Source organism: Neodiprion lecontei, chromosome 7 (genome assembly GCF_021901455.1).
Source record: "Neodiprion lecontei isolate iyNeoLeco1 chromosome 7, iyNeoLeco1.1, whole genome shotgun sequence".
Classification (NCBI taxonomy): domain Eukaryota; kingdom Metazoa; phylum Arthropoda; class Insecta; order Hymenoptera; family Diprionidae; genus Neodiprion; species Neodiprion lecontei.
In genome coordinates this window covers 1,979,156-1,994,930 of record NC_060266.1, presented here as the reverse complement: position 1 = coordinate 1,994,930, position 15,775 = coordinate 1,979,156, and the positions used below count along the sequence as shown (strand labels likewise).

Here is a 15,775-nt window from a genome sequence, read left to right as displayed (position 1 = left end):
CGTCATAATTCCAGATTACACGTGAAAAGTCTACGATATAAATTAGAAAAATAAATAAATAAATAAATATCATCGACAAACGATCTATTCGCTTTTAATTTCCATGTTACTTTACAACCAAAGCTCTGTAAGAGGTTTGTAAGATCTCTCGTTTCTTAGCCTTGATCTCTCCGTAAGAGGTGAGCAAGATAACTATCGTCTTGTGGTAGACGGTAATTGCACAATGTTTGGCATAAATGAAATCAAACATATATAATAATAATAACAAAGACTAGCAAATAATGGGAGAAAAAAAAGACGACGACAAGCAAATCTGATATTAAAAAAATTACGAGAAATTCTGATACACGTATAAAATAATCATACATTATGTGATACGCGAATAAAGCCAAGCTGCTATTGCTTACTATCGTTTTGTGCAATTGAATAAATCGCCTCTGTTTTTCAGCATTTTAAATCAAACGAACAGCTGGGGGTAAAAACAGGGAATCGCATCTCAATTATCAGCTCGTTGGTTCATTCATATTGTACAACTCATTCGACACCGAATTGCACGTTGTTATACTCAACCGAATGGGAAGGTTACTACAAATATCGAAACGATTACTGTCATTCAAGTAAGCTCTCCACTTTGTCTCTTCTAAGTTTTCCATGCATAAAAATCGTATACTTTTTCTGCACAGTTTATCCTTTATTCAACCTTATTTTTCTTTTTTTTTTTTTCATTACAAATCACGTTCGATCGAAGAAGAAAATTTTTTACTTTGCACCGTTAACTTTATTTTCGACGTTATTTCTTTTCGGAATTACTATTCATAAGTTTCTTTCTTCAGGTTTTAGTTGAACGTACGAAAAAAAACGTCAAGAAAATTTTTTAGTGAAATCGGTAGAACGTCAAAAAGAAAAAAAAGAAAAAAATATCGTTGCCCGAATTTATTTTCCATCTTACTATAACTGGGGTGAAAATAATAAGAATAATAATTAAAAATAAAAAGAACTTGTATCAAGATTATTTCTAGCGAAAAATACTGTATCAAAATTTAAACGAATAAATTGTAGTAATGACCGGATAAATTTGATAGATGAAATAAATTAAATATAAATAAATAGATCAACGAATTATGAACGATTGTCGAAAATTTTATTGTCAGTGATTTAAATATTCCCGCCGCTTCATCATCGTGCCACTTGTGCAAATGAAGTATAGGTATATTATACGTATATTACAATAAATGAGGCAATCAAATCTCCTCTCGACTAATTTCGTTTGCGCCTAAAGATTAGCCACCGCCAATGCGCAAGCCCATATAGTGTATAATAGTAATCACGCGTGTAAAATAAGCGCATGTGTGAGAACAATGTGTGTGTGATAAAAAGATTACACCGCGGAGGAGGGAGTGTGTTAGGGAGAGAGAGAGAGAGAGAGAGAGAGAGAGAGAGAGAGAATGAGAAGGAGAGGGACAAAGATAGGTGGAGGCCTGTTGGTTTGAAAAACAGGTCTTCTCAACTTACAACCTCGAGCCGAGTAGTCGAGTTTATCTTGTGCTGCTCGCAAGAGTTCAGTAAGCGTTTGAAGGGAGCAAAGAAAATTGTTACTTGGGAATAAAATAGAGAAAAAGATCGACTGTCGAACGGTGGATTTCGGATAGATTGTCGGAAATTTTTGTTCAGAAAAAGGAGAAGAAAGAAAGAAAGAAAAGGTCATCAAGAAGAAAACAATAAAACCGGTAAACATGTAACGATTACATAAATTTTAAATTGATCTCCTAATTAGTTGTAGTAGCAAACACAGTTGGTGTACTTCGTATCGTTCAATTATATTGTTTGCAAAAGTTCTTCAAGACTGGTAATCGAACAATTAAGTTGATACTTGAAAAGCAGGTTGCTGTAAAATTTGTTTGTTATTGTTGCAGAATTCTAAATCGAATGAAAATGGACCTGCCCGAAACACGTGGCGTCGTTCTTTCCGGCACGGAATTGGCAAAGTGAGTATTATAAAATTTAAAAACGAGAAACGATTCAAAATCATAAGAATTTAAAAGCCAATCACGATAACGGGATGACAACATCGAATCTAGGGAATCGTTACTAGAATTGACAATTTTAGCGGAAATGAACAATAAGAAGGGGGATAAATATTTTTTAGGTTATGTAAGTAACGCGGGAGTTTACACACAAACAAATCCGAATCGCTGTCTGTAAATAACCGCCATTACCGCGTTATTATTATTATTACCAGAATTCAAAATATCGAATGAAATTAATCCCCCCTCCTATCCTAAAATAAATTAACGAAACGTTCTAAAATAACGATTATTTCAAATCAAAACTATGTTCAACTGTTTCTTTTCTTTTTTTTTTTTTGCGCAATTACAGAGAAATCCGCAACGCCTTAACCGAAGATGTAAAAGCCATGCGATCCAAGCTACCGAAATTCGCACCTGGTTTATCAATCGTCCAAGTTGGCGGGAGGGAAGATTCGAACGTTTACATACGTATGAAAATAAAAGCAGCGAGTGAAATCGGGATCCATGCGAATCACGTTAAATTACCGAACACAACTACCGAAACGGAATTAATCAATCACGTAAACAAACTTAACGACGATCCAAATGTTCATGGGATAATTGTTCAAATGCCCCTCGATTCCGTCAACAAAATCGACTCTCATGTAATCACCGACACCGTTTCACCCGCGAAAGACGTCGACGGGTGAGTAAATTGTTATCATTATTTATTATTGTTGTTGTTACTTACTTTTACGTATTCTTAACACACGTCATTTTTATGCTAAGATAATTGAAAAACGGAAAGAAAAAAATCCCCAAATTCGCAAAATAAATTCAGTCAAAATATTTTTTTTCTTCGATTTATCGTATTTTATATTCAAATCTTAATATTTGAGCACCGTGTAGATTGGCGGTAATCTAATCAAAGCACGCATTGCCCTTTAACACTTATCTGATAATTCCAATGTATGTTATACGTATGTATTGTCGACGGACGTTTATACGTATGTAAATAATTTATGCACGTCAATGACCGTTGCGTAATTAGCATTATAAAACTTCGAAAACGAGATGTAAGTTCACGTATATATCGTATATCGTATATATATATACATATATATATTATGAGATTTTCATTTCGAAATCTTAATCACCCGATACGATTGCATTACATTATATAGCAGATAACGCAATAACATAAATCATCAATCGATGTGGGATAATATATTTTTGCGAATACGAAGTATGAAGATGCAAGAAAAAAAATTCTTTAAATTAGGAGAAAAAAAAATTCGTATGTAAACTTTAACGCACGAACAACAGAAAGGAACGTAATAATAAACAAGAGCAATGACAACTTTTGAATTTTCAATTATAAAATTCAATAAATTTTCGATATTGACCAGTTTAATTGATAGTTTGAATTACCACATGATAGCTACAGAATACAAAATTGAACAAAAAACGTCGACCAGAGAATCAGAATATTCTACTCTAAGAAACAGAAACAAGAATACTGATTTTGTTAATATAAATGTGAAAATTTCAAGTTTCGAAACAAATGTAATAAAGATTTTATGACGTGCACGTAACAGCGTTATTACAACAACTAATATTTCTGTAATTGTGATTACAGATTGAACACAATAAATGAGGGTCGCGTGGCGATCGGAGATATGAGTGGATTTTTACCCTGTACTCCGAACGGTTGCATCGAGCTAATCAAAAAGTGAGTTTAGACGCTAAATATTAATTTGATCACCCGAGCAGTGAAAGTTTCCCTGAAACTAGATCAAGAACTCGACTAAAATTGGATTTATAAATCATAAGTATTTCGCACACGGTATTCCAGAAAAAAGAAACTTCCAACAATTGATCGTAGCTAGATAAAAGTTTTCTAAATCGTACAACGATAATTCCTTACAGGAGCGGAGTTCCAATATCGGGAGCAACGGCAGTGGTTTTAGGGCGAAGCAAAATAGTTGGAACGCCGGTAGCAGAGCTACTGAAATGGCAGAATGCGACGGTGACGGTTTGCCACTCGAGGACCAAGGATCTACCCAAAGTTGTGAGTAAAAGTTTTGCCAAAAACTACGGATCGCAAACAATCGCAGAAATGTAAGAGAATCGATTGATCCTAATACGAGTTTCCCAGACTTTGCTGATTTTGTGCTAAAAAATGTTTCAGGTTTCTCAGGCGGACATTCTTGTCGTTGGCATAGGTCAGCCAGAAATGGTCAAAGGGTCGTGGATAAAACCTGGCGCAGTTGTTATCGACTGCGGCATAAACAGTATACCAGGTAATTGGTAGTAGAAAATCAAGAGGTATTTTGTTGCGAACAATGAGTTTCAAAAAATGCAAGATTAACGTCAACCCTCCAAGTATCAGTATTTCGACATTGAATTCCATTGAAATTTCAGACTCCACGAAGAAGAGCGGTCAACGACTGGTAGGAGACGTCGCGTACGAAGAGGCGTCCAAAGTGGCGTCGTACATAACACCAGTGCCAGGCGGAGTGGGTCCCATGACAGTTGCGATGCTGATGAAAAACACTGTGATATCGGCGCTTCGATCCGCAGAGAAACTGCTCAGTTCAGCGTGGAGCTTCAAGGCGCTACCGTTGAAGAGAGTCGAGCCGATACCTAACGATATAACGATATCGAGGAGCCAAGAGCCGAAGAACATCGGAGTATTGGCGGAGGAGATTGGTCTCAGTCCGAGCGAGTACAGCCTCTACGGCAACAAGAAGGCAAAGATAAGCCTGCGAGTTCTCGACCGCCTGAAGAGCCAGAACAACGGAAAGTACGTAGTGGTCGCTGGCATAACTCCGACTCCGCTGGGCGAAGGCAAGAGCACGACGACTCTCGGCCTCGTCCAGGCTCTCTCAGCACACAAGGGAAAAAACTCGTTCGCTACGCTTCGTCAGCCAAGCCAGGGTCCGACGTTCGGAGTGAAAGGAGGAGCGGCGGGCGGGGGATACTCGCAGGTGATACCGATGGAGGAATTCAACCTCCACTTAACCGGTGACATCCACGCGGTCGGTGCTGCGAACAATCTTTTGGCGGCGCAGATAGACGCCAGATATTTCCACGAGAGTACGCAATCGGATAAAGCCCTTTTCGACAGGCTTGTACCAACCGTTAAGGGAGAGAGAAAGTTCTCAAAGATTCAACTGCGCAGGCTCGAGAAAATTGGGATCAAGAAGACAGATCCTAACTCGCTGACTGAGGAGGAACAAAGGCGATTCGCAAGGCTGGATATCGATCCCGAAAATATCACTTGGACCAGAGGTGAGAACGAAGTACCGATTACTTTTATTGTAAGAAGCTGAAGTCGGTTTCGATAGCAAGAAGCGATCGATTTAACATGTTGCTTTTTTCCTTGTGTGATCAGTCGTCGATCTGAACGATCGATTCCTCCGTAAGATAACGATAGGTCAAAGTCCCACCGAGAAGGGAAAGAGCAGAGAGACGTCCTTCTGCATATCGGTTGGCTCGGAGATAATGGCTATTCTAGCGCTCTCGACCAGTGTCGAGGACATGAAGAATCGTCTGGCAAACATCGTGGTCGGTTTCAGCAAGAGCGGAGAGCCTCTCACCGCCGACGACTTTGTAAGAATTTTTTGTGGCTTTAAAACGGGTCCTTTAACTCTTCTCCAAACATTTCATCTCTCTCTAATCCATGACAGGGAGCCACTGGTGCAATGGCCGTCCTGCTGAAGGATGCCATCGAGCCAACGTTGATGCAGTCGATAGAAGGAACGCCAGTGCTGGTGCACGCTGGACCGTTTGCAAACATAGCGCACGGCTGTTCGTCGATAATAGCAGACGCAATTGGACTGAAGCTTGTCGGCTCCGATGGATTTGTGGTGACGGAAGCTGGCTTCGGCTCGGACATTGGGATGGAGAAATTCTTCGACATAAAGTGCCGCACCTCGGGACACGTCCCTAACGCTGTTGTACTGGTCACGACTGTCAGGGCTCTGAAAATGCACGGAGGAGGTCCTGCGGTCACTCCAGGAGCGCCGCTCAAGCCGCAATACGTTACGGAGAATATCGATCTGATCAAGAAGGGCTTGCCTAATCTCATAAAGCACATCAGCAATGGAACAAAGTTTGGAATTCCTGTTGTAGTCGCGATCAACAGTCACGCGTAAGTTCTACTTGAGGAGAAATTCGTTAGCGCGATGATGTGAGAAGTGATTTTCTCTCAGCGAAACATAATTGCTTTTACTTTTCACCTCAGGACCGACACAGAATCAGAATTGAATTTGATCAAGGAAGCCGCTTTGATTGCCGGAGCTTTTGATGCAGTGATTTGCACTCACTGGGCAAAAGGAGGAGAAGGCGCTCTAGAATTGGCCGACGCAGTCATTGCTGCCACTAAAAAACCGACTCGTGACTTCAAGCTACTGTACAATCTCAACACTGGAATCGAAGAGAAGATAAATATCATTGCGAAAGAAATGTATGGCGCTGGACAAGTCGTTCTAGTTGATAAGGTAACTTTGTATTTACAGCTTCATTTTTGCACTAAACGTCAAGAATAAAAAATTAATAATTGCACTTCAATCACTAAAAAAAATTACCGTCGTGTTTCAGGTGAAGCAGAAAATTGAAGAGTACACCAAACTTGGCTATGACAAGCTACCGTTGTGCATGGCTAAAACGTCGAACTCTCTTACCGGCGACGCTGCAATAAAGGGAGCTCCGACTGGATTCACCCTGGAGATAACAGATATATTCGTATCGGTTGGTGCAGGATTTGTTGTCCCTATGGTGGGCGAGGTGAGTTGTCGGTGGTTCAAATTATATTTGAAGAAATTTAATCATTCAGATTTTCATTGAATTTGTTATCCACTATTTATCCAGATCATGAGGATGCCCGGTTTACCGACTAGACCCAGTATCTATGACATGGATTGGAACGGGGAAACGGACGAGATAGAAGGGTTGTTTTAATCGCGAAGCGATACTCAAACACAGCGTGATATGTTAAGCCATTCCTTGTTTTTCTTCTATACACATTCACGTGGTTGAACACTTGAATAGAATTTAGCATGCATATTCAACATATGTAATATATCGCAGAGAGGATACATCATTCGATTTTTGCATACTTATTGTTTCACGCTCATTATTTTTCTAAAGATATACAATACCTACTTGTTGTTTATGTTAATCTAAACGCACGTTAAGTGCTCATTTGTTGATGTTTATTAAATACTTTTCTCATTATACTTCTTGTTCATTTCAATAAACCCTCGAAAAAAGTGTTACTAATGGGATGACTATATTTTCTCGTAATATTGATGGAAAAAATCTGAAGAAAACCGAAACAGAAAAAATACGGGACGGACGGCAAAAAGTAAAGTGAGAAAATTTGAGTTGAGTGTGTTTTTTATTTACAATGAAACGTTTACAATACAGCTATTATCGCGACGGCGATACTTTACTTCATACAAATTGCGGCTCTGAACTTGGCGGATCTAGAACGAGGATTGGATTCGACCTCGTCGATGGTCGGAGTGATGACATGCTTATGGAGCATTTCCCAAGGGCTTTGCATCAGGGATTCAACCTCGTATTTTTCGTGACACATGCCGTAACTGACGTACTTAAGCGGCAGGGTATTGGCCACGTCACCAGAAATATTACCAGAAATATGTCTCTTTACGATTGTATCTTCGAGGGAGTGAAAAGCAATGGTAAGAAGCCTACCTCCAGGTTTGAGATACCTTTCGGCAACAAACATTCCATAATTGATTTCATTCAATTCGTTATTAACAAATATCCTGAAAGCCTGGAAGGTCTTAGTCGCGTTGCTCGTGTACCTGCCCAGCATGTCTTGTCTCGGTACACTGCCAAGTGCCGAATCGACAAGCTGAGCAAGTTCGCGTGTAGTTTCCAGCTTCTTGAAAGAATACCGAACTTCAATTATAGCCCTGGCTATTTTCTTTGCCTGCTTTTCCTCCCCGTAAACTTTTATTATCCTAGCTAAATCCTCCTCGTCCGCTCTGGCGAGAACGTCAGCCACTGTTGGTTGTTCCGGACACCTCAAACCGTCCATTCTCATGTCCAGCGGCCCATCCTTGGACACTGAAAACCCTCTGTTGGCAACGTCGAACTGCATCGACGAACAGCCAAAGTCGAACAAAATACCGTCAATAGTTCCCTGCCTGACTTTAAGCTCTCTGAAGAGGTTGGGTAACTCGGAAAACCTGCCTAGTAGAGGAATAACTCTGCCTGGATACTTAGCCGCCAATTCGTGGGCCAATTCATGAGCCACCGGGTCACGATCTAGTGCGAGTACCTTTGAGTCTGGGACAGAGTCTAAAATCCTTGTCGCGTGACCGCCGGCACCGAACGTCATGTCAACAAAAGTCTGTTTCGGTTTTGGTTCGATGTATTTCAAAACAGTGTCAGCCATGACCGGGACGTGAAGCGCGCTCGCATTTTCTGTCTGCATCACGGCGTGGAGCCGGCGACAAGGCGCGACATGTTTAAGGGCTAAATGACTATTTGTTAAACTAAGATTAACTAGATTTACATTTAAATTAAGGCAACTAATCGTCCGTAGAGACATGCTTTTTTCTTCGGAACAACCTTGCCGTTCTAGACAGAAAACCCCTTTCCTCTTCCTGCCAAAGCTCAAGAAACTCCGGCGACAGTACCGCGTTGCACTGTTCCTGGGTTAAGCCACTCGCCGTACTGTTGAATGAGCGCTTGTACAATTTTCCGTAACGATTGCTAGCGATCCTTTCCAGACTATTATAGTAAGAATCGCAGCGCTTCTCGTCCACGTTGTTCAAATCGCCTTTGGAAAATGCCAGCTTCACCTGATCCCTGATGTGCTGGCCCAAATCCCTGTTGTGGTAAAATTAGTCGATAAGCGTCATTTGTTCAATCTGCATCGCCATCTCTAGGGTTTCGGTTTCACACCTTGTTCACACAAATTTACAAATATCATCCTCGATCTTCTTGTTCTTTGAAATTAACTTGCCACAACTTGGAGAAAAATACATCGAGGAATGGAATCTGAACGATTGTCAATTTTGAATCTCCCACCTTTTGGGAAAATAAACTAAGCAACTAGAGACTTACAAACCAGAAGGTTGACGACATTGATTAGACTATACCTTTAAGGTTAAGAAATTTCGTTGAAAAGGCGAGAAGCAACGGCTACGTAACATCGGTCGAACTAAACCATATTTAAAGGACGAAGAAAAAAAATTCAACTAGTTATAAAAAAACATTTGGATAACACTCACTTGCCTACTTTCGATTTATCCAAAGGCCAGGATTGGAGCAGCGTGAGATACTTCTTGTAAAAACCGGCCATGATCAGTGTTGACAAATATGATGCAATCCAAAAAAAAGAATGTTACGATGACGAAACGTAACGAAACGAGCTAGTCACGGGACTCTGTGAGAAAGCAAAGGTTTGTTCAAGGGACGCGCCATCTAGCGGAGAAAAGTATACGCAGGTGGTCAAAAATCGAAGCGAAGCGAGGCTCTAGGTGATGAAAAAAAAGGCCAAGGCTTACGGAATTCCCTCTTCTCTCTCCCTTCCTCTTTAGCAGCTGAGCGAGCAGAGCATCTGGCTCGCCCACATCCCAATCCCCGTAACCGACGAGGACGACAACGACGACAGGAAGAATAGTGGAGAGTGACGAGGAGAGAGTAAAGGCGGCAAGGTTTAGGCACGGAGAAACAGCTCGGCGAATATCGTCCCGATAAATAAAGTACAGGGGGATATTTAAGGATGGCCGGGGCGATGCTGTCCAATTATTCCCGGTGCGTGCCTCGCGCTCTGTTTCGCATCGTATCTTCGCCCACGACGAACGCCAGGGTAAGTAGGACGTGAGGAAATGAGCTAGATTTAACGACTCGACCGGAGAATCACATTCCATTCGAACGAAACACCCAACAGCCTCTAAAGCCTATCCCGTGAAAATTCAAAACCTCGCGAATTTTGAACGTAACGTTTTGGCATCTGCTTTCAATTCTCGTCCTCGTCATCGTCCTCCTCTAGTTTTCCCTTCGATCCTCCCTCCCCACCCCCCCGCGAATTACCAGGTCTATGTGGTATTCGTGCCGTATTCGTACCACCTTCGACTACTAATAGGCATTCACACACGTCTTGCGTCTTGCCAACTTGCAGGTGATACCACATTTCCAACCCCCCCTCCCTCCACTCCTCCTCGACTGCCCCTCAACATTACATAATGACTGAACAGAATGAAGCCCCATTTTTTTTATATTCAAATTTTGCCAAAACTGTTGGACGATTTCAGTTCACGCGGTAATTCCTTGTTGTGTTTTTATCATACGTTATGACTTACGTTCGGTTGTGAAAATGTATGGAAAAAGAAAAACAGCACAGGATGATAACACTCGTATCAATTGTTGGACTTGCCAAACAGATGATAATGACGTATTTAAATATTGTGCAACTCCAACTTATCAACTAATTTTGTTTGGATTTTTTTTTTTTTTTTTATAGGCGGCGAGATCGCTTCATCAACGACGCGGCAAAGGTAAGAATCATAAAGAGTATTTACGACGATGGAGATTATTCAATTTGAACTCTTAATGAAATGTCGATATAGTTTTTAATGTACGTATTTTTTCATTTAATTCCAATGTTTCCTGTCAATCGTTTCAGGTCGAGTGCTAGCCGCAATCTCTGGAGAGCAGCAGTTTCTCGAAGGAACGAAGGCGGCAGTGTGAGTTTTTAATTATTAGTACAAATTAATATCGTTTTACAGTTTTTGTGAAACTAGAAAGAGACAAAAGGAGTGGAAAATGCAGGACTCATATTATCGTAACTTTCATAATCGCTTCACAAAACTAAAAGTAACAAAACTATTTATTCCCCAATCGTTGACATGACGATAGAGTTAAATAAAGATTTCATTATCATTTCAGATGTACGAAAAATAACTTCAATCAGCATTGGAAAACGCACGTCAGGCATATCAGGTCTACATCGTCGTTGTGTAAGAAGTTATTTACTTGTTAATTTTATTTATTTGGCCAACGGAAGATCCCTTTGAACAAGATAGCTTAGTACTAGAAGCAGGGAAGTTAGCAGAGAATCTAAAGGAAAACTGCACAAAAGATGGAATATTACCAGCGTGTTAACACTGTGACAATCGAAGAAAAATATTAAACAATTATCAATATCTCATAAATGGTCGAAACAGAGTTAAAACTCTATGCACACTCATCTAAACCGAAGGATATTAGACCGACAAGAAGCCTTGATAGTATAAATAGCGACAGAGAGAAAGTCAACCTGTGGGTCGATAAGAATAAAAAAAAAACAATCTTTGTACTGTAATTCGCTTGATTATTATTGTTACTATAATTATCATTGTTATTATTTTTGTGCCTTGGGTCAAGTTCCTAATCTATCATAACAAGACTGAAGAAACGACATAAAACTCTTCAATATTTGCTAGTCTACATCCTCGTGTGGTAGAAATGAAATAAAACTCACATTGTTTTCGTGGTGGTTGTAATGGGTCATTTGTGAAAAAAAATATCAAAAAATCAAATATTTCAGGGGAGCTGAAAGATGTGACTGTACCTCCATTCGCTGAGAGTGTAAGCGAAGGTGACGTCAGATGGGATAAGAAAGCTGGGGATCAAGTGAAGGAGGATGACGTACTTTGCGAAATTGAGACTGACAAGGTAATTGCAGTAGTTTGTTTAATTCGGCACAGTCAACTTGTCCTTGTGTGATTTTTAATCATCGTAAGTAATTAAAAAAATTTCAGACTTCCGTCCCAGTCCCTACGCCCGTTTCTGGCGTCATTAAGGAGATATTTGCCAAGGATGGAGACACCGTTAAGGCTGGTCAAAAATTGTGTTCAATCGACGTTGGAGCTAGCGGTGGAGCCGCGCCTGCTGCTGCGAAAGCGGACGCACCAAAACCAACCCCTCCCCCTCCTCCTCCTCCAAGCCCTGCAGCAGCTGCACCCAAACCCGCAGCTCCAACACCCCAACCAACTCAGGTAACTCCCCCACCTCCTCCTCCTAAACCTACAACTCCACCCGCCTCGCGACCTCCTACACCTCAGGCACCGACAGCATCGATGCCTGTTGCTGCGATAAAACACGCCCAGGTAAGAATACCTCAACAACAACGAAAAACTTGCAAGAGAAAAAGTTTTGGAAAATAATGTGAAAAGTACGAGTTTGCAATGAAGTTAAATTTTTTCTTCAGTCCCTAGAGGGAGCGAGAGTTCAGCTACCACCCGAGGACTACAGTCGTGAAATTATCGGCACAAGAACGGAACAACGAGTGAAGATGAACAGGATGCGACTGCGCATAGCAGAGAGGCTAAAAGATGCCCAAAACACGAACGCGATGCTAACAACGTTCAATGAAATCGACATGAGGTTTAATCAGACATACTATTCCATAATAATCGCACATTTTCGAAAATATTTGTAAATAATTAACTATGTTAGTATATGTATAACAAATTTCCATCCGCCCTTTCAGCCAGATAATGGAATTCCGCAAGGCGAACCAAGAAATGTTCATGAAGAAGTATGGACTCAAGTTGGGATTCATGAGCGCATTCATAGCGGCAAGTTCATACGCTTTGAAAGACCAGCCGGTTCTTAACGCGGTGATAGATGGCAACGAGATCGTCTACAGGGATTTTGTCGACATCAGCGTTGCCGTTGCGACACCTAAGGGTCTGGTTGTTCCTGTACTCCGCAGCGTTGAGAACAAGAACTTTGCGGAGATAGAAATAGCGCTCGCCGCTCTCGGAGACAAGGCCAAGAAGGGTAAAATATCCGTCGAAGACATGGACGGCGGCACATTTACTATAAGCAATGGCGGTGTCTTCGGTTCTCTTATGGGAACGCCGATAATAAATCCACCGCAGAGCGCGATTCTCGGTATGCATGGCGTTTTCGACAGACCGATAGCAGTGAAAGGACAGGTAAGCAAGAAATGGGAATACTTGAAACTGTGTACTCGATGCCCGTTGACTTCTACTTGATATGATTCGTTTGTTTTTTCTTTTTCCATATTCAGGTCGTTATTCGACCAATGATGTACATCGCGCTGACGTACGATCATCGACTGATCGACGGACGTGAAGCGGTAATGTTCTTGCGCAAAATAAAGAACGCAGTAGAAGATCCTCGAGTAATATTAGCAGGTTTGTAATTTCTGGGGTTGTAAACAAAGAAAGAAAAGACGGGAAATTCTTCATCCCGAAACGAAATGAACGATAAACAAAAACAAGGAGTAAGAAAGAAAGTGACAAAGAATGAAAACAGTAAAAAGAAGAATTTGTTGATCTTTTTTAACGTGCCTCTCACCCCATCTCTCATACATAAAATACGTGCACACATGATACGTGAATATTTTGTATATAATACCGTGTATTATATATGTATGCACATATTCGTTTTCTTCTCAATCAAACAACAAATATCGCAATACCATAATTTCATACATACACCACATGGAAATGAGAATCGCCACCGTCGGGCCAACTTCCTAAGTGATAGTCGAGTAAAGTAATATGTATTCTGAATCGCTTTCAGCCGAGAGATAAAAAACTCTAGCTTTATATATAACGTATACGTACGTTGTTATTGTTATTGATATTATTATTAACGTAGGTTCTAATTGAAATAAGAAAAAAAATGAAGAAGAGAATAGTTAAAAAAAGCAAAATCCAAGATACCTGATAGCAAAAAAATACTGACAAAGTAACCAAAAATTCGTTTCTGACTTCAAACGATCCTGGTTCTCTCCAACAAATTTGATCAATTCTTTTTCACCATTTCCATATGACATCGAACGAACAGAACGAATTATAAAATGCGATAATCTAATTTTGAAAACGATGTCGTTGCCAATTGCTGTTTTTTTTTTTTTTTTTCCTTTTTTTACTTAACTTTTAACGCTTATCACAAGCTGTTGTATATAATGTAACAAAAGAGAAAAATATGTGTTATTTAAATCGAAAAAATACTCTGTGATTGTAACTTGTGCGCAAGAATGAAAACAAACTAAGGGTAATGAGAGTACTAATCTGAGAACAAGCCAAGGTGGCGGTGGTGGTGCAATGGGCGTTTATCATCTCGTGAATAAATAAATAAATAAATAAATAAATAAACGAATGTGAAATTTGTGTTAATTTGGCTGGAGCCACAGATGTGAACACCGTCGTTTTTATCATAGAAAGAAGAAAAACAAAAAATTGTATTCTTAACCAAGTATTGGTCAAAGTTAATTTTGTCAGCGAAGTTACGAGTATTCATAGTTGAAGTAATCGATTTCAAAAATCACATCAGTGATGACGATTGTAGTTCTCATTTTATTTATTGCATATAAATAATAATAATAATAATAACTACACGCATAAGTATAGAAGATATAGTTGGTAAACAGTAAATCCGAAAGGAAAATGAAAACGATGAAACAAAAAATATGTCATAAATGAAAATATTTAAACGATAATTTGAAACGTATACGGATGATACGTTCGGGATCATAGATATAAATTCTGTTCGCAAATTTAATATATTCGTCTCTGATATCAGAGTTGTGTACCCTTGAAAAGTGAAATCAATAATAAATACACAAACTGATCTACATCAAGTGCCTGTTTCCTTTTTTTCGTATAACGTTTTTCCGTTTCACTTATCTATTTTCCGAAAAATAGTAATCGGAAATATTAATACGTGATTGCAGTACTGCAAAATGTGGTGGAGAATTATCGGAAACAAAATACAAAGTAACCGATATCACGAAAAGCCAGCAGAAAAAAAAAACGAACCGACATTCCTCGACAATAATCAAGGATTAACAATTGAGTAGGTCGTAAGATTATTCTTCAATCGGACGATAAGTGAACGACGTAATAATAAATCTTTGTCACGCGGTATATATCTTATTAACACATTTCATATTTGTCGTACTTACTATGTTGCTGCTGAGATGCAATGATGCTGGTTCTTCCACTGTTGCTAGGCAGGAAATGCACAAATTTGCTCCGTTGTTGCTAGGCGATTTTCACTCGCTGCAAACTTCACAACTTTTCACCGCTGCAACAGTTTATATTTTCAAAATCTCACCCACATTACACAACTACAAACGACAACCTGTGGCTTCGGCGTCTCGAACACAACTGCTCGTCGCGTCGCGTGTATCACGAGACGTTTCGCAAATCAGGTAGAAGTTTGTAGCGTTATTGTAACGATGTATTATCGAGAAAAACCTCGCTATTTTGCTAGCTTAGAGTTACCTGAAATTCAGTAAAACGTAAGTACTCACATTTTGTAAATTCAACTCCTTCAGTCGTTTTCCGAAGCTGCAGAATAACAAGTTTTGTTTCAACGTTTCTTCTACGTTAACGTGACTAAGTTCAGCCTCATTCTCGTAGCGTTTAAACACCGGGACGCCTTCAGTTTGTTCTGTGTCGTAAACAACGACAGAATAATAGAAAATAATGATTAATCGTGTCGATCCGCTTCATAAATACAGATATTTTAATCCACTGCGTAATATTTCTTCTCCATTACGACAACAGATTTGCTATCCGAGTGAACTTGTCAACGCTCGTCGTGTGTTCCGGAACGTTCTGTCACCGCTGTGAATATATCTGCAAGGTAAATAACGCTCGTGAAAAAAAAAGAACATCAATGTGAGGAAGAAACGTTTTCCAAACAATAATTGATCGAACGAAAAGTGTTTTATCGCCGGTAAAAACGCCTCTAATAAT

The 15,775-nt window shown here is 39.9% G+C and overlaps 4 protein-coding genes and 1 long non-coding RNA gene across 8 annotated transcripts in view; 2 read left to right on the top strand and 3 right to left on the bottom strand.

The window, feature by feature from the left end:
- The window catches only part of LOC124295317, a 126,400-nt gene extending 110,749 nt beyond the window's left edge, over positions 1-15,651 (bottom strand). For all 3 annotated transcript variants that reach the window (XR_006905227.1, XR_006905225.1, XR_006905226.1), the window contains exons 1-2: positions 15,328-15,651; positions 14,977-15,098 (exon numbers count right to left, since the gene is read on the bottom strand). This is a non-coding gene — a long non-coding RNA (uncharacterized LOC124295317). The remainder of the gene's footprint in view (positions 1-14,976; positions 15,099-15,327) is intronic.
- Positions 467-7,249, top strand: LOC107219213 (C-1-tetrahydrofolate synthase, cytoplasmic). 2 transcript variants are annotated; one of them, XM_015657366.2, is made up of 12 exons: positions 467-617; positions 1,914-1,985; positions 2,377-2,712; positions 3,646-3,738; positions 3,936-4,077; positions 4,198-4,309; positions 4,431-5,300; positions 5,404-5,621; positions 5,699-6,162; positions 6,256-6,511; positions 6,612-6,797; positions 6,882-7,249. In XM_015657366.2, the coding sequence occupies exons 1-12, from the start codon at positions 574-576 to the stop codon at positions 6,969-6,971; spliced, it is 2,883 nt and encodes a 960-aa protein (XP_015512852.1). In that variant the 5' UTR covers positions 467-573; the 3' UTR covers positions 6,972-7,249. The 2 variants fall into 2 exon arrangements, with proteins under 2 accessions (XP_015512852.1, XP_015512851.1); XM_015657365.2 differs by lacking the exon at positions 467-617 and adding an exon at positions 1,500-1,727.
- Positions 7,392-8,478, bottom strand: LOC124295316 (probable methyltransferase-like protein 15 homolog). The gene has a single exon (XM_046744910.1). It carries the CDS (start codon positions 8,476-8,478, stop codon positions 7,462-7,464), a length of 1,017 nt encoding a protein of 338 aa, XP_046600866.1. The 3' UTR covers positions 7,392-7,461.
- On the bottom strand, positions 8,576-9,423 carry LOC107219215 (ubiquinol-cytochrome-c reductase complex assembly factor 2). The gene is made up of 2 exons (XM_015657369.2): positions 9,281-9,423; positions 8,576-8,876 (listed from the first exon to the last, which is right to left on the bottom strand). Exons 1-2 carry the CDS (start codon positions 9,349-9,351, stop codon positions 8,576-8,578), a joined length of 372 nt encoding a protein of 123 aa, XP_015512855.2. The 5' UTR covers positions 9,352-9,423.
- Positions 9,724-14,652, top strand: LOC107219214 (dihydrolipoyllysine-residue succinyltransferase component of 2-oxoglutarate dehydrogenase complex, mitochondrial). The gene is made up of 9 exons (XM_015657368.2): positions 9,724-9,861; positions 10,516-10,549; positions 10,678-10,738; positions 10,941-11,011; positions 11,581-11,708; positions 11,795-12,142; positions 12,244-12,419; positions 12,526-12,976; positions 13,072-14,652. Exons 1-9 carry the CDS (start codon positions 9,775-9,777, stop codon positions 13,204-13,206), a joined length of 1,491 nt encoding a protein of 496 aa, XP_015512854.2. The 5' UTR covers positions 9,724-9,774; the 3' UTR covers positions 13,207-14,652.
- Positions 15,652-15,775: the final 124 nt, after the last annotated feature.